Here is a 27,500-nt window from a genome sequence, read left to right as displayed (position 1 = left end):
ATACCGGAAACTCTGCATAGGGGTGGCACTTGTATACGGTTCAGCTTTTTCAATTCCAGTGCATTACATAGTCACCTCGGGTTGAAAACAGCAGCACCTACCAGGGCGAAAGTGCATTACTGAAGAATTCTCCAGATAGCTATACATCTGGATTCCTTTTTACCACATTTATTGGGGAAAGAACAATCTGGTGTTGTTAAGGGCCGAGTTATCACTGACAATACACGGCTCTTTTTTGATGTTTTATCCAAATCTTCACACCTCAATAAATCCCTGGCGGCTATAACATTCGATGCCGAAAAGGCTTTCAACAGAGTTGAATGGAAATATTTATTTTATACTCTTAAATGGTTTGGATCTGGCCCCAACTTTATAAATGTATTGTCTCTTCTTTATTCTAACCCCCATGCAGCAGTTTGTGCTAACAGCTTTATTTCCCCTTTTTTTTACCTAGGTAGAGGGGTACGTCAAGGCTGCCCTCTCTCTCCTTTCCTTTTTAATTTGTCACTTGAACCCTTTTTATCCAAATTACGTAAAAATTCTAGCATTTTTGGGTTTCCAACAGAAAACTTTCACATCAAACTTGCAGCTTATGCTCATGATATTTTACTTTTTATTTCCAGACCAGAAGACTCCATTCCTGCTTTTTTAACGGAAGTGAAATCATATTCTCCTATTTCTGGTTATAAATTAAATAACGATAAATGCGAAATATTGCCCTTAACCAAATATACCTTTACCTCAGAATTTCAAGCTTCCCATTTCAAATGGAGCCCAAACAGCATTAAATACCTTGGCTTACATTTTACATCTTCAATCTCGGAGACGGTAACATTATGGACTTGCTCTTCGCCCAACGCGGAATTGTTTCATATGTTATTCACTTGTTTACATGTACAACGCTTTTGGAAACTAGTATGGTCTCAAATTAATTTAATGTACAATACGAAATTTCCCTTTTCTTTTATACATATTTTCTTAGGCAGTCTCTCCTCCTCTGGAATGATGTTTCACTTAATGTCAAGATTATTGATTTATTATTAGCAATTGTATTTCAACAAATCACTGTCAATTGGAAAGTCTTCTCGAAAATTTCATCTAGGGCTTGGTGGTACACTGTTTGCCATAATCACAGATTAGATACTGCCTTTGTATACCCACCTCACATGGCCTAAAACGTGCTGACTTATGGTCGCCTGTCACGATATTTATTGATACCAGTGCTAAACAATATTCTTCACCAAACACTTCTCAACAGGAGATTTTTAAGCCTCCCTGAATTCCCTAACAGTTCCATTAGTTTCATGTTGGTACCTAAGACACATATATGTCTCACTTATTCAGCATTCCTTGGTTTCCCTTTTGTACTATTGGTCCAATTCTTTCACTTTCTATGTTATAGGCTCGAGCTGTGATAGTGTATGATTTATATTGTATACTGTGTTTAGTCACCTCAGCTTTTCCTTAATAAACTTATTTGAACTTTAAAAAAAAAAAGAATTCTCCAGATCTAGTCTGGTGCCTGCGAATACTCTAAAGGTGACAAATCTGCGATTAGATGGAGTATGTACCAGAAAGAGTGTTTCCCAATGTAAGCAACATTTTCATTAGTAACTTGAATCTAGATAACATTTCCATAACCCCTTCCGTGCGGGGCATATTCTCCCGCTGTGCTGGGGGGCGGGGGCGCGCACAGCGCCCCGGTGCTCATGACGAGCCCAGCTCGTCATGAGGCACAGTGCTCGGGTGCTCATGACGAGCTGAGCTCGTCATGACCACACCCGTTTCCGTGGAACGCTCAGCACAGCAGGGGAATTATCCCTGCGTTTGAGCGTTCCACGGCTCATGACGAGCTCAGCTCGTCATGAGCACCGGAGCACTGTGCCTCATGACAAGCTGAGCTCGTCATGAGCACGGAAAAGGTTAAAGTTGCCATATGTATTAATCTTGATCTTGCATTTACATTGAGGCTGCCGTAACATTGTTACATTCATAGATGAGTTTATGCTCCTCTCTCTTTTGATCATGGTCTCTATTTTACTCTGGTACGATTTAGGCTTCAGCTAATCAATGTAGATTGTAGGATTTTACTCATGGATTTTTGAAAAAATAGAAAATAACAAGGAAAATAGTAAATAAAAAGTCAATTCAGAAAGAAGGTTTGCAAAATGAAAGTAGTGCTTATTGATACATGTTTAAAATTGATTAGGTAGCCTAACTTGGAAAAGAATCCCAAAAAACTGTAAGCATATTAAACGCACACAATTGACAAACTAGAGTAAAAGGAATGGTACTGACCACTTCATTTACATTTGTGTGACATTGCTGTACGTCTTCAAGTGTACTGTTACAAAGATGAATAATCCTTTTTATTTTCTTATAGATACAATCGTCTGTTCAAGCTGTTGCGCTTGTTTAGACTACATTGTTAGCTACCTCTTCAAACATCTAGCAAAAGAAGGAAAAAAATCACTACGGCGTAGAGAAATTTGTCAAGATGGGCAAAGGCTACTGCACTTCATGCAACAGAATCCAAATGTACTACAACAGGTAATATTATTTGTGAGGAAGACTTCGAGAGACCTGCTAGTGAAAGTATCGACAGATTTGTTAAAAGGGGCCTAACCAATCAGAAAAGACAGGAAAGAGGTAATGAGAATATTAACAGTTTTAGAATGATCACTACCTTCTCGGATAATGCCAAAGATTTAAGGTCAATATTGATGCGCAACTGGCATATCCTAAAAACTGACAGTGTAATCGGGGGTGATATTCCACCTGCTCCCCTGATTACCTTTAGAAGGGCACGATCAATAAAAGATGATTTGGTGCAGAGTCATTTGCAAGCAGAAAATAAGAAATCAGGGACCCTAAGGGAACTTAAGGGTTTCTTTCCATGCAGTAAATGCAAGGCTTGCATACACAGTAAACGCACATTGTCCTATGAAGTAGCGGGATTACCTAGACCTAGACTTATTTCAAAATATCTCACATGTCACACCAATTATGTGGTGTATTGCCTACAGTGCCCGTGTGGCCTTCGCTACATAGGTAGTACAATCAACTCTGTGAAACTTAGAATATTAGAACACATGAGGGCAATCGCTAAAGGTGACGTCAATTACCCGGTAGCGAGGCACTTTGCTGAGAAGCATAACAGCAATAGGGACCTATTGCGTTATTTTGGTCTAGATCAGGTACCAGTACAAATCAGAGGCGGAGATAGAGTCAGGAAGCTCAGAAGGCTGGAATCAAGATATATAATAGATTTGGGAACCAAGACACCGAATGGACTTAATATGTGTGAAGAAATGATGGTCCATTTAGGTGACTGAGTTAAAACAGTGTAAGAATGGCATGTTATCAGTTACAGAGTTTGCTATGGAGTCACATTGAAAAGTACATTAGTTGTGTCTTTATCAAGAGGGGTTGTCGATACACGGCTGAATTACCATTTCACTGTATAAACTTAGCCGATACACGGCGTTATAGTTACGATAAAAGTTAATGATTGCTGGGGCCATAACGGAACTAAGCAGCAATTGTTATGTATATTAATTGTTGAATGGTATGAGTATCGAGTTATTTACTTGAACTTAGGTCACTGTTAACAAATAAAAATGATAAAGTTGAATTTTACAGTGTTAAGATGGCCGCCGTGTAAGTAATGTTTTGGCCTTTCTTGATTTTTATGACACATTGAGATCATGTGACATTTTGTACAGCCAATAGCTTAAAAGAATATGTTTCAATGGCGGCTTTTATGAAATACGAGACTAAGCCATAGGCGAAACGCGTCTTTTTCACGTTTGCGTCCATTAATTTATGGAAATAAACCCATTTTTGTTGCAGTAAACCCTGTGAGTGCCTTTTCCTGTACTATGGATGGTGGGAAATGGAGTGTGATATATATATATATATATATATATATTCAGTACTCCGCAGTTTCGCCCCGCTCCAGAATAACTAGCCAGGGCACACCAGAAAAACTCACGGACACGGACCACAGAAGTCTTTTCTTCAATTTATTCTCAGTGCGGGTATGTATATTCACTGAAAAAACCATAGGTTATAGACCATATATAGTTAGGAATTAGCATTTACAAAACCTTGAAAATTCACTGAAAAAACCATAGGTTATAGACCATATATCGTTAGGAATTAGCATTTAAAAAACCTTATTTTACCCACACAAAACCATTGAAATTCCATATATAGTTAGTTGCACTAACTATATATCGCGCACCCGCAATCCACTGCTGATGATGTCACATATTACATCATTCATGACATGGTCATCACTGACATCACTGATGACATCACTGATGACATCTCAAATGACATCACTGATGACATGACTGATAACAACATCCAGTGATTTTTTGTTTCTGTAAAGTTTAAATATGTCTTACATATTGAAGAATGAGTGGATGTGTAAGTGTCTGGACGAAGGATTTAGTAGGTGCATGACTGACTGTATGACTGAGTGATTAAATGTGTCTCACTGAGTGCATGGGTTAGTGACTAAACTGTCTTAATTTGTGCATCATTATGTCTGTTGTTCTATAAACTGCTGCATGTGTTGATCAGTAGCTATATGAGTAACTATATGGGTTATTGATTGATTGCCCAAGTATTTGTATGGGAGACTGAGTGTGTGTGTGGCTGGCTGGGAGGTGTATGACTCTGTGCAGATCAATGTGTACTTGTATCAATGATTGTATAAGAAGGTAAGTATGTGTTAGTATATGTTTGAAAATGTAAGGTGCTCTATGTTTAACTGTATAGACAAGAAAATGGAAGTGTCATTGATTCTTTACAGGACTGACTAGGTGTGTGAGTAACTCCATGGATGAGTGGCAGACTGTGAGTGTCTGTATAGGTGTATGAGTGCATATGATAGTGTTGTAAAGATGAGTGATTGTATGTATGAATGATTGTATGGGTGAATGAGTGAAGGTGTGTGTAGACGTAGGAATCAGTGAGTGCGTATGTAGTAACTAGTATTGGTGTGTCAATGGTTTCAAAAATTATACTCTGTATTTAACACTGGGTGAAACAGAGGTTATATTAAAATGTGAGGAGATGCATTGTATTGTCACATGAATGATATCATCAGTGATGTGGTCATTGATGTCAAATGAGATGTCATCAGTGATGTCATCAGTGATGTCATTTGAGATGTCATCAGTGATGTCATCAGTGATGTCACTGACCATGTCATGAATGATGTAATATGTGACATCATCAGCAGTGGATTGCGGGTGCGCGATATATAGTTAGTGCAACTAACTATATATGGAATTTCAATGGTTTTGTGTGGGTAAAATAAGGTTTTTTAAATGCTAATTCCTAACGATATATGGTCTATAACCTATGGTTTTTTCAGTGAATTTTCAAGGTTTTGTAAATGCTAATTCCTAACTATATATGGTCTATAACCTATGGTTTTTTCAGTGAATTTCAATGGTTTTTTAATAGCAAATATCATAAGCTGTCGAATGTCAAGTACGTGGTAAGTAAAAACATTTTCGTGTTTATGCACACTGATCTGCTTTGAATGCTGCCCCCCCCCCCTCATTTCTATTAGGAGTACTCTCTCTTTGCAGATAGTGAAAGGTAGTTAACGCAGGCCTTTGCCCCCGTTGTAATACGTCGTGCCTGCTTCTCTCTCCATTTGATTGATTGTTATCCAAGCATTTACTGTTTTAGAATTGGTTCTCTTTGGTTCATTCTCTATTTACAAACAAACACAGAGTCGCAATACTCTGTTTAGTCTTTGCAGATAACGAAAAATCGTGTAAAAAAACAAAAGGAATCGAGCAAAATCAGTAGGCCACTAATGGGATCTCTTTTTGACCTCGCTAAAATAGAAACATTAAGAACAACCCCTCATGACAAATACGAAACTAGTGAGATGAACTGAACTCCACACCATGATGGCTGCAATACAGCTCGGCTCCGCCACCCACCCCGCCCAAAATAACGATAAAGAGCGGCTGCCATGATTGCTCGCGGAATGGCCACGACGGAGCTACGAAATGGTGGTGCTCTCATGCTAACGCCAGCTTCAGTCTGAAACATCCAGAAACACTGTAGACTACCAATTCGATCAGTTCCGGTAGCGCCCCAATGTAACCCGGTAGAGAAGAACTAGCCCTCCCCTCTTTGACTGATGGTTCTTGTTGCCTGTCCCTTCTGTTGTCATTTAACAGAACTATTTAGCCTGCTGAAAGGGGTTGTGTTCCGACCGCTGGTTGGTGGAGACATTTTGACTATATTCTGGACCTGCGTTGTCGCGTAATGCGTCATATGACGCGCCGCGTTAGCACATCCGGAAGTCATCCGGGGCGCGACGCGCAGCGCGTAACGTAAGCATAACAGGTCATGTGACTTGTTAATAAAACTTTTCATTGGTTCATTTTACTTTTCTTATTCTAATGATGAAAGGCTTGGTCATATGACCTAAAAATTACGCTTTTTATTACTTCCGAACATTATTTTTTCTTAAATATATGTTATAATGTTCCAGGCTAATGTACTTTCACGGAAAATTTACAACTGTCCTGCAAGTAAAATATATTCTTTTTTCGAGAAAAAGGGCGTTTCTTCGTCCCATGACGGAGCCGTTGAGCAAAAGAGGGTCGACCTGCTGTCTTAGTCGCCGATACGCCTGAATATGAGATTCTTATCGATCACTTTATGTTGCAGGAGTAGAAAACACAACAGCCCTTGACCATTTATCTTTACTGCGTTCCTGCGTATTATACCTTTTACCCTTCATGTAATTGGTCTGCTTTATTTCACTTGCCTTTTAATGATTCTAAAACAGTGACTATTATTAAAAACTTTACCAATGTATATACTACTACCATGTTTTCTTTTAAAAACCTTTATTGTGAAAATTTCATTATACAAATACGAGCCTATAACCACGTGGGCCGGCCACGGAGCAAACTGTAATCGTATATGATGAGTAGACATTTACACTGTAGAGGAACGTAACGGGCGGGCCATTAGGTTGCAAGAACTAAGGTGTCTAACAGTTGCGGAATCGGTGGACGTACATTTTATAATTAAAATACGACAGGGCCAGTTACAATAAAATTATCTAGATATACATTTGCGGGCAAGTACCATGCGCGACGTTAATTCGAACTTTCAATAGTACAGTAATCAATAACACATCAGAACTTAATATCAATAGGGATGTCGAAATACTCAATCAATTCTCGTCCCCGCCCTCCATGTGCTTCAAAACTGCATACGTATCTCGTGATTTCAAGGTTCTGCAACCAGTACACAACAAGGAGTTACGAGTCCCATTTATTCCGGCGCCATTTTGGGCGAGGACGGGCAGGTCCAGGATATAGTCAAAATGTCTCTACCAACCATCGACTATGATGATGTTCATATGCTGTATTTATTAGAGTAACACTCATCTGTCCACATGAAATTAATTTGCCACAATCTAAACATTCATAAAGGGGGTGGTGATGGACAGAGTATCTGAATTAAGCAGAACACTCCTACCCAGTCAAAAGATCAGGGCTTGATCCATCACCGTTTTTTAGCTCATTGCACCATCCCAGCTCAGAACCTGGCTACATGCAAATTAGTCTGTCCCTGGCCCAGTGCATCATGGGAACAGGGCAGACCAAACTACCAAGCCAATTCTTTACTGGAAAGGAAACAAGCTTCCGGGGACCGGTTTCTGGCATTACAGCCGTCTTCGGCCCGGCTTGCTTGAATCCTGATGGTGCAGTGAGCAAGGGACTCACATCTGAGCATACCCTTCCACACTTATGGTGGCCAAAACGATTCATAAAGGGGGTGGTGATGGACAGAGTATCTGAATTAAGCAGAACACTCCTACCCAGTCAAAAGATCAGGGCTTGATCCATCACCGTTTTTTAGCTCATTGCACCATCCCAGCTCAGAACCTGGCTACATGCAAATTAGTCTGACCCTGGCCCAGTGCATCATGGGAACAGGGCAGACCAAACTACCAAGCCAATTCTTTACTGGAAAGGAAACAAGCTTCCGGGGACCGGTTTCTGGCATTACAGCCGTCTTCGGCCCGGCTTGCTTGAATCCTGATGGTGCAGTGAGCAAGGGACTCACATCTGAGCATACCCTTCCACACTTATGGTGGCCAAAACGATTCATAAAGGGGGTGGTGATGGACAGAGTATCTGAATTAAGCAGAACACTCCTACCCAGTCAAAAGATCAGGGCTTGATCCATCACCGTTTTTTAGCTCATTGCACCATCCCAGCTCAGAACCTGGCTACATGCAAATTAGTCTGACCCTGGCCCAGTGCATCATGGGAACAGGGCAGACCAAACTACCAAGCCAATTCTTTACTGGAAAGGAAACAAGCTTCCGGGGACCGGTTTCTGGCATTACAGCCGTCTTCGGCCCGGCTTGCTTGAATCCTGATGGTGCAGTGAGCAAGGGACTCACATCTGAGCATACCCTTCCACACTTATGGTGGCCAAAACGATTCATAAAGGGGGTGGTGATGGACAGAGTATCTGAATTAAGCAGAACACTCCTACCCAGTCAAAAGATCAGGGCTTGATCCATCACCGTTTTTTAGCTCATTGCACCATCCCAGCTCAGAACCTGGCTACATGCAAATTAGTCTGACCCTGGCCCAGTGCATCATGGGAACAGGGCAGACCAAACTACCAAGCCAATTCTTTACTGGAAAGGAAACAAGCTTCCGGGGACCGGTTTCTGGCATTACAGCCGTCTTCGGCCCGGCTTGCTTGAATCCTGATGGTGCAGTGAGCAAGGGACTCACATCTGAGCATACCCTTCCACACTTATGGTGGCCAAAACGATTCATAAAGGGGGTGGTGATGGACAGAGTATCTGAATTAAGCAGAACACTCCTACCCAGTCAAAAGATCAGGGCTTGATCCATCACCGTTTTTTAGCTCATTGCACCATCCCAGCTCAGAACCTGGCTACATGCAAATTAGTCTGACCCTGGCCCAGTGCATCATGGGAACAGGGCAGACCAAACTACCAAGCCAATTCTTTACTGGAAAGGAAACAAGCTTCCAGGGACCGGTTTCTGGCATTACAGCCGTCTTCGGCCCGGCTTGCTTGAATCCTGATGGTGCAGTGAGCAAGGGACTCACATCTGAGCATACCCTTCCACACTTATGGTGGCCAAAACGATTCATAAAGGGGGTGGTGATGGACAGAGTATCTGAATTAAGCAGAACACTCCTACCCAGTCAAAAGATCAGGGCTTGATCCATCACCGTTTTTTAGCTCATTGCACCATCCCAGCTCAGAACCTGGCTACATGCAAATTAGTCTGACCCTGGCCCAGTGCATCATGGGAACAGGGCAGACCAAACTACCAAGCCAATTCTTTACTGGAAAGGAAACAAGCTTCCGGGGACCGGTTTCTGGCATTACAGCCGTCTTCGGCCCGGCTTGCTTGAATCCTGATGGTGCAGTGAGCAAGGGACTCACATCTGAGCATACCCTTCCACACTTATGGTGGCCAAAACGATTCATAAAGGGGGTGGTGATGGACAGAGTATCTGAATTAAGCAGAACACTCCTACCCAGTCAAAAGATCAGGGCTTGATCCATCACCGTTTTTTAGCTCATTGCACCATCCCAGCTCAGAACCTGGCTACATGCAAATTAGTCTGACCCTGGCCCAGTGCATCATGGGAACAGGGCAGACCAAACTACCAAGCCAATTCTTTACTGGAAAGGAAACAAGCTTCCTGGTGAAGAATTGGCTTGGTAGTTTGGTCTGCCCTGTTCCCATGATGCACTGGGCCAGGGACAGACTAATTTGCATATAGCCAGGTTCTGAGCTGGGATGGGGCAGTGAGATAAATAACGGTGATGGATCAAGCCCTGATCTTTGGACTGGGTAAGAGTGGTCTGCTTAATTCAGACACTCTGTTCATCACCACCCCCTTTTCTGTATCGTTTTTGGCCACTATAGGTGTGGCAGGGTATACTCAGACATGAGTCCCTTTCTCACTGCTCCATCAGGATTCAAGCAAGCCGGGCCGAAGAGGCTGAAATGCCAGAAACCGGTCCCCGGTAGCTTGTCTCCTTTCTGGTGAAGAATTGGCTTGGTAGTTTGGTCTGCCCTGTTCCCATGATGCACTGGGCCAGGGACAGACTAATTTGCATATAGCCAGGTTCTAAGCTGGGATGGGGCAGTGAGATAAATAACGGTGATGGATCAAGCCCTGATCTTTGGACTGGGTAAGAGTGGTCTGCTTAATTCAGACACTCTGTTCATCACCACCCCCTTTTCTGTACAATCTAAACATGTCATTTTAATCTTTCCAAAGTTCTTCTAAATATTTGGGACCGTTTCCCTTGCCTCTGATGCTGTCAGTGCCACTTCTTTGATGAATGTACTGGCAGGTCGGGGGTTCTCCTCCAAATCTCTCTTTTATGCAGCACTATAATTAATTGGTGCCACCTCTCCATATGACGATGCATGGTATAGTTACCATAACTATATTTTTTTTCGGTTCCTCTGGAGAGTACATCGTGGCAGATGAAGCGTATAACGTACCGGGCATTTACCTTTTTTTGCATGTAGAGGAAAGGAAAAAAAAATCGAGCGTCCGAGTTCTAAGGTGTCCCAGGGCCATTTTAGTGGACCAGGCCCAAATCCAAAGAACAGGCCGCCATTTTGAGAGTCCTGTTGCAGCCGCCTGTCGCTGTAGCATCAAGAGCGGCCAAAACTCAGCTGAATGGCAACTGAAACGGTAAAGGGGCGCCCCACTACAGCAGACGAGCCTCCACCTAGGAAGGCCCGTTCACGCCGCCTCCCCCCCCCCCCTTCGGGCACCCCACGCCGTTATTCGGAGCAGTATTGTAGGATGGCCACACCAGTGCAGCAACTTGCTAGACACCACCTCGGTGGTAACCGAATCTCAGCGCCTTGTGGTGTCTTCTATTCAGAAAACATTGTTGTGCTGCCTTCGACCTATTCGCCGCAAGTGCGCACGCAACTCAGCTGCATAGCTTGCTAGACACCACCTCGGTGCTAACCGAATCTCAGCGCCTTGTGGTGTCTTCTATTCCAAAAATATTGTTGCGCTGCCTTTGGCCCCATTCGCACATCGGTCCGCTACTGCCGCCATCTCACAGGCCAACGGGGCGCCCCACGCCGACTTTCAGCATTGTAGGATGGCCACACCAGTGCACCTTACTAGACACCACCTCGGTGCCATCCGGATCTTGGCATCTCAGCGCCTTGTGGTGTCTTCTATTCAGAAAATATTGTTGCGCTGCCTTTGGCCCCATTCGCACATCGGTCCGCTACTGACGCCATCTCACAGGCTAATGGGGCGCCCCACGCCGAGTTTCAGCATTGTAGGATGGCCACACCAGTACAGCAACTTGCTAGACATCACCTCGGTGCCATCCGGATCTTGGCATCTCAGCGCCTTGTGATGTCTTCTAGTCAGAAAATATTGTTGCGCTGCCTTTGGCCCCATTCGCACATCGGTCCGCTACTGACACCATCTCACAGGCCAACAGGGCGCCCCACGCCGACTTTTACCATTGTAGGATGGCCACACCAGTGCCACAACTTGCTAGACACCACCTCGGTGCCATCCGGATCTTGGCATCTCAGCGCCTTGTGGTGTCTTCTATTCCAAAAATATTGTTGCGCTGCCTTTGGCCCCATTCGCACATCGGTCCGCTACTGACGCCATCTCACAGGCCAACGGGGCGCCCCACGCCGACTTTCAACATTGTAGGATGGCCACACCAGTGCGGCAACTTACTAGACACCACCTCGGTGCCATCCGGATCTTGGCGCGTTGTGCTGCCTTCGGCCTATTCGCACATCGGTCCGCTACTGACGCGAACTCACAGGCCAACGGGGCGCCCCACGCCGACTTTCAGCATTGTAGGATGGCCACACCAGTGCTGCAACTTGCTGGACACCACCTCGGTGCCATCCGGATCTTGGCGCGTTGTGTTGCCTTCGGCCTATTCGCACATCGGTCCGCTACTGACGCCGCCTCACGTGCCAACGGATTTTCTACGCTTTTTATACCCTATGCCGCATAACAGGTCATGTGACTTGTTTATAAAACTTTTCATTGGTTCATTTTGTTGAATCCTCAAGGCGAAGGGGACGCTTTCGAGAATGGGGTCCAAGACCTAGCAGACAAGCGTCCGATTTCCAAGGTGTCCCAGGGCCATTTCAGTGGACCAGGCCCAAAAAGAAAAGAGCCTGCCGCCATTTTGAGAGTCCTGTGGCAGCCGCCTATCGCTGCACCGCAAGAGTGGGCGCAACTCAGCTGAATTGCGGCTTTTGACACAGTGGAACAAAAGCGGACGGAATGGCAACTGAAACGGTAAAGGGGCGCCCCACTACAACAGACGAGACTCCACCTGGAGAGGCCCGTTCACGCCGCCTCCCCCCCCCCCCCCGGGGCGCCCCACGCCGTTATTCGGAGCAGCATTGTAGGATACCAAAACCAGTGCGGCAACTTACTGGACATCACCTTGGTGCCATCGTTCTGCTGCCTTGGAACTATTCGCACAACAGTTTGTTACTGATGACCCTCCCCCCGCGGCGCCCCACGCCGGATGCCGAAATCAGTGCGTCACTCAGGCAACATCACCTGGGTGCCGTCCAGAAATCTGGACGTTGTGCTGCGTTGGGACTATTCGCACAGCCGACCGCTACTTTGTTGTTTTTCCCTAAAAATGTTTATATGTTTTTACTGGTTTTGTTTTGTTGTATATATTTATAAGTTATTAAAGTTTTATAATCTTACTACTTTGTTGGAGTGCTATATATTTTTAATGTGACACATAATTGTAAAAACTTTGATGTACAAAGAGTCATCCCTGGAATCTTCCGCTTCAGGCTCGGTCCCCTCCCCAATCACAATACAGGATGGTTTTCAGATAGTAGGAACGCGTGTGCTGTGACGGATCTCATCGAGTGTGGGCCTTGATCTACTATAACTCCTTTGAAGAGGGGTGATTCTTTACAGCTGGGGCCATAAACTACATCTGCAGGGCTAGCTGATAGCCTAGGACCGGCCTGGACAATCGGACACAGAGGAAAAGGAGTGTCAGAGGGTGCGGTAGTGAATAGGGCGAAAGGGAGGTGTCGGGCGGGCACAGGGTGTGATTCTCAGGGAAGAGCAGCGCAGATGGGGGGAGGTTTATTACCCATGCATAAGACAGAGAACGAGGGTGACCAGTGCCTGGGGGAGATGCTTGCGAGGGTGGGGAGCCATGCTAAGGATCGACAGCGTGCAGAGAGTGGGTCTGGTCAAGGCATCTAAAATGACTGCCGTGCACGACAAAAGTGTGGCATTTGAAAAAAGGCAAGATGGCGCAGACAATGTTTTTCAACACTTCCTGATTTCCTTCGAATCGAACGTTAACAGACGTTGGGGCATATTACCAAAGTTAAGCGATATTTATCCCTAACGATGCTTAGCAACAAATTTTTTACCGCTAAGCATCGTCAGAAATTATCGCAGATAAACCTTGCTATTATCAAGGTTTATCGCAAATGCCATAAAAAACGACCGCAATGCATTAATATCGCTGAAAACTCAGCGATATTCATGCATTACCGAGCTAATGCTCTTAGCCATGTTATCCACCTCCTATTGGATAACATGGCTAAGAACTGCTCAGGGCAGGTGGTAGCTTTTGGAGATATTCGCGCTTAGCGCGAATATCTCCAAAAGTTGGTAATAGGAGATAGCGATGTTAGCGACTGTTTCCAGTCGCTAACATCTTGGCATGCCCACTTTGCATGTCATTAGTGATAAATATCACTGACATGCAAAGTGGGGCCCAAGATGGTCACTATCTCCTACTAGCGGTCGCTAACTGGTGTTAGCAACAGCTAGGTAATACAGAGATAATTTTATCTCCGCGAAGCGGAGCGCTGTTACAGATATATATCTTTTTTTGAACGTTAATTTCTCAAAATCCACTGAAGCACATATATTGATACCTAGCAAAGGCACATCGAGCTACCAGTCCCTACAATTTTGCCAAGTTTCGTGCAAATCCATTCAGCCGTTCGATTATTATTTTTTTTTATTTTTTTTGCCCCGCGGGGCCCTTTTAAAACCTCCACATCAAACCTAGAGGGTCAGGGAGGATCTACTATGCCCCCTTATGGTCATTTGCCCCTTCGCTTTGGCCTCCTCTTGTCTCTCGATCCTACCGAGAGACAAGATGGCGGCCGCTACGGACTGTTTGGAATGTTTACAGACGCCGGAGAACCAATCAGCTTCGCTTCACAAAGCTCCGTAACGCGTAAAGTCCGCGAACCGGAGCGCTGCCTGGTCCGCTGTTACAGATATATATCTTTTTTTGAACGTTAATTTCTCAAAATCCACTGGAGCACATATATTGAGACCTAGCAAAGGCACATCGGGCTACCAGTCCCTACAATTTTGCCAAGTTTCGTGCAAATCCATTCAGCCGTTCGGGCTAAAAGTGAGGCCAACCGCCCTATGGAAAACTCAATGTTTATATATATATATATATATATATATAATTATATATATATATATATATATATATATATATATATATATATATATATATATATATATATATATATATATATATATATATATATATATATATATATATATATATATATATATATATATATATATATATATATATATATATTATATATATATTATATATATATATATATATATATATATATATATATAGGTAATATATATATATATATATATATATATATATATATATATATATATATATATATATATATATATATAGATATATATATATATAGATATAGATATATATATATATATATATATATATATATATATATATATATATATATATATATATATATATATATATATATATATATATATATATATATATATATATATATATATATATATATATATTATAAATCTCCATCTATATTTTTTATTTTTCTCATCTTTTCTGACCCATGCGGCCTGGGAAGTACATTCATCTCTTAAAATAATGTGCAGCGAAACAGCCAAAATCTTCCAGCTCATCATTATGACCCTGTAGTGTGCCCAGTACATCAGTGCACATATGACGACTTTCAAAGTAACCAAACTATAATAATGCACACTACAAAAAGAACCTTGTTTAAAGCATAGCAGCAGGGAACCAGTTACAAACAGAAACACTCCCTTTGTATATCTTTTCATGGTCATTCATGCAGTGTGAGCAATATCAGCACACGCCTCTCTCTTAAATTGACCTATGCATTTTTAATGAAAAGATCTCAGAATGTTCCACCACACTTATTGTAGACTTTCAACATGTTTACCTTATATCTGAGTGTGTGCTAGGTATTTTGTGTGCATTTTGGGAACTGATGTGAATGTCCTTATGAGTTGTTTTTTTACTTTAACTAGTACTGACTCTACCAACTGACTACCATAGTCCTGATTTTGTTTTAATGTGTTGTGTTTTCAGATTTTTTTAATAGCAGGACACAATCTGGTTTCTTCTACTCTTAGCGTTTTTCCCTCCTTACTTCAAAGTGCATGATCCATAAAAGTGAGCGGTTCGCATCTCCCAGATATATCGCTCCTTGGTTATCAATGCCCCCAACACACTGGTAGACCTTTGGGGCTGGTGGGAGGGCCGGTTGGGACCTCTGGAGGATGAGGCGGATTGGGGAGACTCAGGGATGACACCTTGGGTTATCACAATCTCCTCTAGACTTCGCCTGATAAAAACCTACTACATCCTCTGTGTCTGTCTCACTCCGGATCAGTAATACAGGGCTGGCCTCCTCCTCAGTCACACATGCTTTTGCTGCCCGCATACTCCTGCATGGTTTGGTCATGCCCCATGATCACACGTTATTGGATCAATGGGAGGTTCCCGGGTGGACCGGGCACTTCTGAGGACAGCTACCACAGTGGACAAACTAGACTTTGCAGACTGTTGGAATACTTCCCAGCCCCCTACACTGTTGTTGGAAAGGTGAGTGGACTGGTGTGCGCAGCTAGAGAAACCTGTGTTTGAAGCTAGAGTCTGCCCATCTAAGCATGAACCGATTTGGGGTAAATGGTGGGGACATTTTGGTTTGACTTAGCCACTGTAGAACAGTTTGTACGACACCTAGTCGCTGGCCTTGCTTGCTTCATTGGACTTTGCTCTACTATCAGCACTCCTACTGCATGATGTACCTGTGATATTGCAATGAGTGTGTGTGATTTGCTTTTCATATTGAAAATCAATAAAATCGGTTATCAAAAAGTTTGCCGTTCATAGTAAACATAGAAAACTGTATCCTATTTTGATATGCTTTCCCAGAGATCCAATGCCCTTTGTTCCTCCTTGAGCTTTGTTTGATTCATCTTGACTACACACCGAAGGATAAGGTGACAAACATTACTTTATTAATGGGTCTCTTGCATTGCGTTAGTTTTGTTAACAGAATTCTTTATAAAACCTCAATTTTCTGGAAAGATACTAAATATAGCACACTTTTGAAGAGATCTTCCCTCTGTCAAAACTACAGGCAAAAACAAAGTTAAACCATAGTTGACTCTGGATATAATATCATGGTTTCTTCATGGATATAACAAATGTCATGCTCATATATTCCTGCAGTTTGCATGATACTGCCATTGCTTTGTAACTCTAGCATCCTTGCTTGCTCGTCAACACTCCCATTTAGTATCATGGCCAATGAGTGGTACGATCTGCCCAATGACTAATGAGTGGTACGAACTGCCCAAGAAATTGCTAATAAATTGTCAAACCATGATGTCTGAGAACTGCCACGTCAGTTCACGCTTACAATCAAGAAAATATTGCTTCCAACCCTCTCATTCGAACATAAAGCACATTAAACTGCGCATCCTTGTACATTTCAGTGTAAATGAATGGCAACAAATGGTGCTTTAAGATTTGCTTAAACGTGTTCCTTATAGTTCTGGTCTTCAAAGCAGGGGTGTTTTCTTTTGTGGAGCATAATGATGATGATGATGAATTATCTACATCAGGCCCTTGGGCTAAAAGTAGTTCTCCGGCTACCTGTAAGTAGCTCTCCTGTGTGCATCTCAGCCTACTTAATCAGAACCTTTTTGTTGGTTGAATTAATGTATGTATGCCAGAATTGTATATAAGACAAAAATGTTTTTATTTTTAGAACTTGTGAGCTGATGATGTTTGGGGAAAAATGGCTATATTTCTCCAATATATTAAAAGCTGATTTCTGAGTGATAATTCATGTGACGAGACTGGTTACTATTATCATTACTTTCGTGTCAGGGGTATTCTGCTGTCTCTGTTTTGTTTTCACCTTTAACAATTAACAAAGCCTTTTTTTACCTTGGCAACCCTGTTTTGATGCACTGAGGTGATCAGTGCTAATACTTTTAGATATGGTGGCCACTAATGTATTCTTATCTCATGTGTGCTTTCCGTCGATTTGCATGATACCCTCAAACTATCCCTCAACTATCATTTTATTTTAAAAAATCTGAATTGTCATTTTGACATGTCACAATCATTTTCAGAGATGTTTTTCTTTCATAATTGCTTTGCATCCATGCTATTTCTGAGGATTAAACTTCTATTTGAATTAGAGTAACCATAAAATGCTGTATTCTTTCTTTCATTTGCTAATATAACTTGTCAAATGAGCCATTAAATGATGCATATATAGAATAGATTTTGCTAGGCCTCTCAGCTGCCTTTCACACAATCAACCATCCTACCCTCATATGCACCCAGGTCTCTTGAAAGGAATTCACCAACAATGTATTTTACTAATTCTCCAGCATTTCTGGCCTACATCAGTTTGTTCACATAGGCAGCTCATAGTCCCATAAGATCCATATCACCTGCAAAGTTAACAAAGAGTCTATAGTGTCCCCTGTCATTTTCAACCTCTACATAGAGCCTCTTGGTGCTCTTCTTACAGATAGCAGCATCAACGTTCACCAATATGTTGATGATAAACAATACTACCTAAAAGGTTCCTATGGTTCAGATATCTGACGCCTGAAACTGTGACTGCACTTAATTCAAACCTGGATGTTCAATGCCTCCCTAAAGTTCAACCTAACAAAGACAGAATTCCTGTAATTTGGCAAGAACAAGAGACAAAAACAGCTTAAAGGTGGCTAAGTGACATGAGCCAAGTCACTTGGATTCACCCTGGACACCATCCTCACCTTCAAGAAACACATTACCAAAAAAAGATAAGGAACAGCCCAATATCAGCACTCGCTTCAAAAGAAAGTGAAATAATTTCTTCCAGAAATGACTTCAAAATTGCTGTGCAAGCCCTCGTACTCTCACATCTGGATGGTGTGGACTGCCTAGTCAATTGCCTCCCAGATTCTACACTGGCGCCTCTTAAGAGCATACTACATGCTGCAGCATGTCTCATCCAGAGCCTGACTAAAGGAACTCGATTGACTCACTGTGTCCGCCCGTCCTCACCTTCTACAAACCCTGCTGCTTTATTGACAGACCCATCCCGATTAGCACCCATGCTTATCTTGTAGACAAGCTCAACATCTCTGGTGATTCTCGGCACACCTGCAGCAAGGGCAATGTTGGACATGGCCCTTAATGCAGGTATTTTCCCAAACCTTTTGCATTATTCCTGTATATTTCTGACTTTTTTGTTGGCTTTTGGATTGTGGGCACTTTACAACTGCTAACCAGTGCTAAGTGCATATGCTCACTCACTGAAATGTAATGAAAATAGTTTTTTCCATGATTGGTTGTTTGATTTGCTAGTAAGCCCCTAGTACAGTGCACCATGTGTGCCAAGGGCCTGTAAATGAAAGCTACTGAAGGGCCTGCAGCAATGATTGTGCCACCCACACGAGTAGCTTTGCAAACATGTCTCAGACCTGCCACTGAAGTGTATCTGTGTGCAGTTTTAAATTGCCATTTCAACCTGGCAAGTGCAAGCTCTGCCCAGACTCAGACCTGCCCTGTTACTACATATGTCACCCCTAAAGTGGACCCAAGGTACCCCCGTGGGCAGTGTGCACTGTATTTTAAAAGGGTTGACACATACTGTTGTGTTGTTCATGTCCTGGTAGTGAAATTCTGCCAAATTCTTTTTTCACTACTGCAAGGCCTATCTCTCCTATAGGTTAGCATTGGAGCTGCCTTGTACCATCTTACAGGAGTATCTGCCATTCGGAGCTCATAGAAAATTGGAGTTTGGTGTCTCTGGACTCACAATTTAAAATTACATCTTTTATAGAGTTGGCATTTTCTTACTTTAACCATTCTGTGCCTTTACCTGTTGCTGAATACACGTCTGAATCAGGATGATAGCTTTGCTGTTTGAGCAATCACTGTAGACTGTCACACAAAGGGAGCTGAGGTGTGCCCTGGATATCCTGATGGTGCATCACTATCTGATGGGCCTTCCTGAGCTAGAATGGTGAGAGAAGTTGACATTGACACCTGGATTGGGCTGTGCCTGTTCTCATGCAAAGAAGTCTCCATGCCATTGTGGTGTGTCTGGATCCAGGGCAGGGAGAGGCCAGGTCTTGTGCGCTAACAAAAACTTTCCTTTGACGTTTGCCTACTTCAAAGGCTGAAATGGGTATACGTACTGTACTGGGGTCTGCCCGACTCCATACCCGGCCCTCGCTCCATCAATGTTGGATTAACTTTGTGTCGTTGTCGACGTCAACCACGTCCAAATAGCCCCAGTTGGATGTATTTTTTATTTCTGAGAGCTATAATTGATTTGATCTTTAAAAGGTAATATCCTAATTTGTGTATGTTTGATCATGTTTGATTTAGATAAATATTGGGTATTTTTCTAAACTGGTGTGGAGTCCTTTTGCAGTGTTTTCACTGTGTTACTGTGTGTGTGTACAAATACTTTACACATTGCCTCTGGGAAAAGCCTGACTTCTCTGGACAAGCTACCAAGAACGACTTATCTTTGGGGTGTAACTTACTTGCCCTGACTAGAGTGGTGGGTTCTGCCTGGCTAAGGGGCATACACTAACCAACTAAAAACACTTTTTCTAACAGGCAATATCAACTATAGACTAAGAATTGTGAAAAGAACAAAGATCCAGCAGGCCTCTTCCATTTATGCAGTCAGGATCTGGAACAACGTCCTTGTATCCATTAGGTCCGCCTCAACACTGCTTCAATTTAGGAAAGAGCTGAAGATGCACCACTCTAAAGAATAGTATATCACAATGAATCCACAGTTCACAAACCAGCTGCCTCTCCAGTCATTTGCTGACTTAATGTGGGACTTTGCCCCTCTACAGCGCTGCGCTGCCTTTTGGGTAGGTTTGCATTATAGAACTACCACATATGTACATACAGTCTCGACTAAAACTCTTCCTCTGTGACTCTGTGATTATTCTGATTACACTATAAAATATTAATTTGTTGAAACACTAGAGAGTCAGGCAACTGTTGGACCGGAATATTGTTGGGATGGCAACGTCATCTGCATGGTGTACATTTGTTATCCCCTGCCCTGAGTGCCCAATTGTGAGTATCTGATAAACTAGGTTTTGATTTTGGCCCCAGCCTCCCACTTAGCTAGTTGATATGTGAAGTCATAGGCCTTTCCCTTGACGTGACTGAGGTACCTGACCTGTCCTTGTACTGGAGGATTGTACTAAGCGTGCCCTCCAGCTCCTGGACATTGGTGTTGCATGTAACGTGGTGGTTGCAGCATAGTAGGTTTTGTGAATCAGTACTTTTTAGCCATATTACTAAAGTAGAGGGCTATGGGCCCACTTGTGTGAAGTTTCATATCTATGACCTAAGCGAGATCCTAGTGCTAGTATCCTAGTACATGGAGGTGTGTGTGTGTTTGTGTTTAGCACGTGTAGGGCATGCATTGTCTGTATGCTAGAACCAGAGTAATTGATGCCTGTGGGTTCCATTTTGGAAGCCCCTGACCTGACCATGTGCACAAGATGAATACAAGGTTGTTTTCTCTGTCAGTGAAAGTGTATTATGGAAATTACTGAAACTGGATGGACGAGACCTAGACACTAAAGTGGGAAAAGTGGAGGAGACGGTTCCCTTTAGAAATTTTTCAACAGTATCTCAGCATGCCAATAGAGTGGGCTGTGCAGCTCCACTCCGATGCTGTTTGACTCCAGAACTGACATGTGGAGCCTGTAAAGGCATCAACCCTACACACTGATGTCAGTTTTTTCCTTTCGGCACCACCAGACTGCGATCTGGAGCTCTTTATCTCTCTGAGACTTACCTCTATTTTTTCCCAACATTTCTCAGTATGCATGGGCTATCTGATAGAGACATCTTGTCGCAGATTCCTTACCTTTGAATAATCCCCAGGCGCCAGAAAAGCTTCTAGAGCTATACGTCTGCACGTCGGTGGAGTGCGTTGAACGACTCTGTAGCGACGGCGTCCACCGGATATGAGGTCAGCAGAGTCCATATAAGACCTTCCCTGACTCGCTGAAATCAATTTCTTCCTTTCTGAGCTTTCACTCTGATTCAGAGAGTGATACCTCTACTCGTTTATGGCCTATCTCGATGTTTGTCGCTGAAACAGTGCGTCAGGGTCTCTGGCACAGCTCCCCTCTCTTGACTATCACAATATACTGTTCAAAAAGGGGGTGGTGATGGACAGAGTATCTGAATTAAGCAGAACACTCCTACCCAGTCAAAAGATCAGGGCTTGATCCATCACCGTTTTTAGCTCACTGCACCATCCCAGTTCAGAACCTGGCTACATGCAAATTAGTCTGACCCTGGCCCAGTGCATCATGGGAACAGGGCAGACCAAACTACCAAGCCAATTCTTTACTGGAAAGGAAACAAACTTCCGGGGACCGGTTTCTGGCATTACAGCCGTCTTCGGCCCGGCTTGCTTGAAAGCTAATGGTGCAGTGAGCAAGGGACTCACATCTGAGCATACCCTTCCACACTTGTGGTGGCCAAAACGATTCAAAAAGGAGGTGGTGATGGACAGAGTATCTGAATTAAGCAGAAGACTCCTACCCAGTTAAAAGATCAGGGCTTGATCCATCACCGTTTTTAGCTCACTGCACCATCCCAGTTCAGAACCTGGCTACATGCAAATTAGTCTGACCCTGGCCCAGTGCATCATGGGAACAGGGCAGACCAAACTACCGAGCCAATTCTTTACTGGAAAGGAAACAAACTTCCGGGGACCGGTTTCTGGCATTACAGCCGTCTTCGGCCCGGCTTGCTTGAATCCTGATGGTGCAGTGAGCAAGGGACTCACATCTGAGCATACCCTTCCACACTTGTGGTGGCCAAAACGATTCAAAAAGGGGGTGGTGATGGACAGAGTATCTGAATTAAGCAGAACACTCCTACCCAGTCAAAAGATCAGGGCTTGATCCATCACCGTTTTTTAGCTCACTGCACCATCCCAGTTCAGAACCTGGCTACATGCAAATTAGTCTGACCCTGGCCCAGTGCATCATGGGAACAGGGCAGACCAAACTACCAAGCCAATTCTTTACTGGAAAGGAAACAAACTTCCGGGGACCGGTTTCTGGCATTACAGCCGTCTTCGGCCCGGCTTGCTTGAATCCTGATGGTGCAGTGAGCAAGGGACTCACATCTGAGCATACCCTTCCACACTTGTGGTGGCCAAAACGATTAAAAAAGGGGGTGGTGATGGACAGAGTATCTGAATTAAGCATAACACTCCTACCCAGTCAAAAGATCAGGGCTTGATCCATCACCGTTTTTTAGCTCACTGCACCATCCCAGTTCAGAACCTGGCTACATGCAAATTAGTCTGACCCTGGCCCAGTGCATCATGGGAACAGGGCAGACCAAACTACCAAGCCAATTCTTTACTGGAAAGGAAACAAACTTCCGGGGACCGGTTTCTGGCATTACAGCCGTCTTCGGCCCGGCTTGCTTGAATCCTGATGGTGCAGTGAGCAAGGGACTCACATCTGAGCATACCCTTCCACACTTGTGGTGGCCAAAACGATTCAAAAAGGGGGTGGGGATGGACAGAGTATCTGAATTAAGCAGAACACTCCTACCCAGTCAAAAGATCAGGGCTTGATCCATCACCGTTTTTTAGCTCATTGCACCATCCCAGTTCAGAACCTGGCTACATGCAAATTAGTCTGACCCTGGCCCAGTGCATCATGGGAACAGGGCAGACCAAACTACCAAGCCAATTCTTTACTGGAAAGGAAACAAACTTCCGGGGACCGGTTTCTGGCATTACAGCCGTCTTCGGCCCGGCTTGCTTGAATCCTGATGGTGCAGTGAGCAAGGGACTCACATCTGAGCATACCCTTCCACACTTGTGGTGGCCAAAACGATTCAAAAAGGGGGTGGTGATGGACAGAGTATCTGAATTAAGCAGAACACTCCTACCCAGTCAAAAGATCAGGGCTTGATCCATCACCGTTTTTTAGCTTACTGCACCATCCCAGTTCAGAACCTGGCTACATGCAAATTAGTCTGACCCTGGCCCAGTGCATCATGGGAACAGGGCAGACCAAACTACCAAGCCAATTCTTTACTGGAAAGGAAACAAACTTCCGGGGACCGGTTTCTGGCATTACAGCCGTCTTCGGCCCGGCTTGCTTGAATCCTGATAGTTTGTTTCCTTTCCAGTAAAGAATTGGCTTGGTAGTTTGGTCTGCCCTGTTCCCAGCTCACTGCACCATCAGGATTCAAGCAAGCCGGGCCGAAGACGGCTGTAATGCCAGAAACCGGTCCCCGGAAGTTTGTTTCCTTTCCAGTAAAGAATTGGCTTGGTAGTTTGGTCTGCCCTGTTCCCATGATGCACTGGGCCAGGGTCAGACTAATTTGCATGTAGCCAGGTTCTGAACTGGGATGGTGCAGTGAGCTAAAAAACGGTGATGGATCAAGCCCTGATCTTTTGACTGGGTAGGAGTGTTCTGCTTAATTCAGATACTCTGTCCATCACCACCCCCTTTTTGAAATTATTTTGGCCACCATGAGTGTGGAAGGGTATGCTCAGACATGAGTCCCTTGCTCACTGCACCATCAGGATTCAAGCAAGCCGGGCCGAAGACGGCTGTAATGCCAGAAACCGGTCCCCGGAAGCTTGTTTCCTTTCCAGTGAAGAATTGGCTTGGTAGTTTGGTCTGCCCTGTTCCCATGATGCACTGGGCCAGGGACAGACTAATTTGCATATAGCCAGGTTCTGAACTGGGATGGTGCAGTGAGCTAAAAAAACGGTGATGGATCAAGCCCTGATCTGTTGACTGGGTAGGAGTGTTCTGATTAACTCAGATGCTCTGTCCATCACCACCCCCTTTTTGAAATTATTTTGGCCACCGTGAGTGTGGAAGGGTATGCTCAGACATGAGTCCCTTGCTCACTGCACCATCAGGATTCAAGCAAGCCGGGCCGAAGACGGCTGTAATGCCAGAAACCGGTCCCCGGAAGCTTGTTTCCTTTCCAGTGAAGAATTGGCTTGGTAGTTTGGTCTGCCCTGTTCCCATGATGCACTGGGCCAGGGACAGACTAATTTGCATATAGCCAGGTTCTGAACTGGGATGGTGCAGTGAGCTAAAAAAAACGGTGATGGATCAAGCCCTGATCTGTTGTCTGGGTAGGAGTGTTCTGATTAACTCAGATGCTCCGTCCATCCCCACCCCCTTTTTGAAATTATTTTGGCCACCATGAGTGTGGAAGGGTATGCTCAGACATGAGTCCCTTGCTCACTGCACCATCAGGATTCAAGCAAGCCGGGCCGGAGACGGCTGTAATGCCAGAAACTGGCCCCCGGAAGCTTGTTTCCTTTCCAGTGAAGAATTGGCTTGGTAGTTTGGTCTGCCCTGTTCCCATGATGCACTGGGCCAGGAACAGACTAATTTGCATATAGCCAGGTTCTGAACTGGGATGGTGCAGTGAGCTAAAAAACGGTGATGGATCAAGCCCTGATCTGTTGATTGGGTAGGAGTGTTCTGATTAACTCAGATGCTCTGTCCATCACCACCCCCTTTTTGAAATTATTTTGGCCACCATGAGTGTGGAAGGGTATGCTCAGACATGAGTCCCTTGGTCACTGCACCATCAGGATTCAAGCAAGCCGGGCCGAAGACGGCTGTAATGCCAGAAACCGGTCCCCGGAAGCTTGTTTCCTTTCCAGTAAAGAATTGGCTTGGTAGTTTGGTCTGCCCTGTTCCCATGATGCACTGGGCCAGGGACAGTGTTAGACGGACCGGGAGGGTCGGCCGAGGATAAGGGGAGAGGTCTCCGGGGAGAGCCGTCTCCAGTGAATCGTACAGACAAGTAACTTCCCCCCCACAGACGGACACCACACAATGATAAAGTTCAACGATATTTTATAGGCAATTCTTCAAGTACGGTAGAATGGTACAAGGAGGTCTGGACTCAGGGGTCCCCTCTATTCTGGTCTCTGTTTGGGAAAAGGGTAGCGGGACAGTCTTGTTACCAAAAGGATGGAAATAGCTCTCAATCCTCGAGCTTGGTGGTGTAGATGAACGGGCCGCGGCGGAGCCAGCAGGTCCCGAGATGGATGAAGGAAGACGACGGTCCGCGGCAGAGCCAGCAGGTCCCGATGGAGGTGGTGGTTACAAACGGTCCGCGGCCACGCCAGCAGGTCCCGACGATTGTGAAGGATAGGGTGGTTCCCAAAGCCGCGGCAGCGCCAGCAGGCAAGACGAGGGTGCACAAGACAGAGCTACGGCAGCGCCAGTAGTCCGTCAAGGATGAGTTCTTCTTTGCGTCTCTCGACTCCAAGATACAACTCCCGTCCTGCTCTGGAGCTGCCCCAGTTATAGGGCTGGTGTGCTTTGATGTCCGGACCCTCGCACTTGGAGGTCGGGAGGTCCGGGATGAGGGGGTTCAGACACCCAGCAGGGGGGTGGAGCCAGCGCCCGGAGAGGCGATGGGCGAGTGGCACTTGGCGGGGGAGAGCCATCGACACCTCTTGCTCCCATTGACTGACCAAGTAGCCCGCTCACCTCCTGGGTGGATGTTGGTGCCGGAATGTCTGAGGCCTGGCCAGGCCCAGGGTTGAGGTCGATCGGGGGCCAGGCGGCCTCGTGGTGGAGTGTCCAAGATGGCGCCCAGGATGGGCGCGCAGGCCGGTAGTGGGTCGGCCTACGCGGTCAACAGGTTCGAGTGTAGGGGTCCCTGCGGGGACGGTGGACGTGCAATGGTGGTGTGTGGTACTTGCGTGGCTGGTTCGGGCCTGGTTGGGCCGGGGGAGAGCGGCCCTTCATGGGGCCTGTCCAACAGACAGACTAATTTGCATATAGCCAGGTTCTGAACTGGGATGGTGCAGTGAGCTAAAAAACGGTGATGGATCAAGCCCTGATCTGTTGACTGGGTAGGAGTGTTCTGATTAACTCAGATGCTCTGTCCATCACCACCCCCTTTTTGAAATTATTTTGGCCACCATGAGTGTGGAAGGGTATGCTCAGACATGAGTCCCTTGCTCACTGCACCATCAGGATTCAAGCAAGCCGGGCCGAAGACGGCTGTAATGCCAGAAGCCGGTCCCCGGAAGCTTGTTTCCTTTCCAGTGAAGAATTGGCTTGGTAGTTTGGTCTGCCCTGTTCCCATGATGCACTGGGCCAGGGACAGACTAATTTGCATATAGCCAGGTTCTGAACTGGGATGGTGCAGTGAGCTACAAAACGGTGATGGATCAAGCCCTGATCTGTTGACTGGGTTGGAGTGTTCTGATTAACTCAGATGCTCTGTCCATCACCACCCCCTTTTTGAAATTATTTTGGCCACCATTAGTGTGGAAGGGTATGCTCAGACATGAGTCCCTTGCTCACTGCACCATCAGGATTCAAGCAAGCCGGGCCGAAGACGGCTGTAATGCCAGAAACCAGTCCCCGGAAGCTTGTTTCCTTTCCAGTGAAGAATTGGCTTGGTAGTTTGGTCTGCCCTGTTCCCATGATGCACTGGGCCAGGGACAGACTAATTTGCATATAGCCAGGTTCTGAACTGGGATGGTGCAGTGAGCTAAAAAACGGTGATGGATCAAGCCCTGATCTGTTGACAGGGTAGGAGTGTTCTGATTAACTCAGATGCTCTGTCCACCACCACCCCCTTTTTGAAATTATTTTGGCCACCATGAGTGTGGAAGGGTATGCTAAGACATGAGTCCCTTGCTCACTGCACCATCAGGATTCAAGCAAGCCGGGCCGAAGACGGCTGTAATGCCAGAAACCGGTCCCCGGAAGCTTGTTTCCTTTCCAGTGAAGAATTGGCTTGGTAGTTTGGTCTGCCCTGTTCCCATGATGCACTGGGCCAGGGACAGACTAATTTGCATATAGCCAGGTTCTGAACTGGGATGGTGCAGTGAGCTAAAAAACGGTGATGGATCAAGCCCTGATCTGTTGACTGGGTAGGAGTGTTCTGATTAACTCAGATGCTCTGTCCATCACCACCCCCTTTTTGAAATTATTTTGGCCACAATGAGTGTGGAAGGGTATGCTCAGACATGAGTCCCTTG

General features: G+C 44.8%; 1 protein-coding gene across 2 annotated transcripts in view; it reads left to right on the top strand.

The window, feature by feature from the left end:
• Positions 1 to 27,500, top strand: part of RANBP17 (RAN binding protein 17) — a 1,522,743-nt gene that overhangs the window by 1,248,972 nt on the left and 246,271 nt on the right. For both annotated transcript variants that reach the window (XM_078653359.1, XM_078653358.1), the window contains exon 25: positions 2,384 to 2,550. In XM_078653359.1, the coding sequence (XP_078509485.1) occupies positions 2,384 to 2,550 (167 nt within the window). The remainder of the gene's footprint in view (positions 1 to 2,383; positions 2,551 to 27,500) is intronic.

Source organism: Lissotriton helveticus, chromosome 7 (genome assembly GCF_964261635.1).
Source record: "Lissotriton helveticus chromosome 7, aLisHel1.1, whole genome shotgun sequence".
Classification (NCBI taxonomy): domain Eukaryota; kingdom Metazoa; phylum Chordata; class Amphibia; order Caudata; family Salamandridae; genus Lissotriton; species Lissotriton helveticus.
The sequence above is the reverse complement of the archived record's forward strand: the minus strand, read 5'-3'. Positions and strand labels throughout refer to the sequence as shown.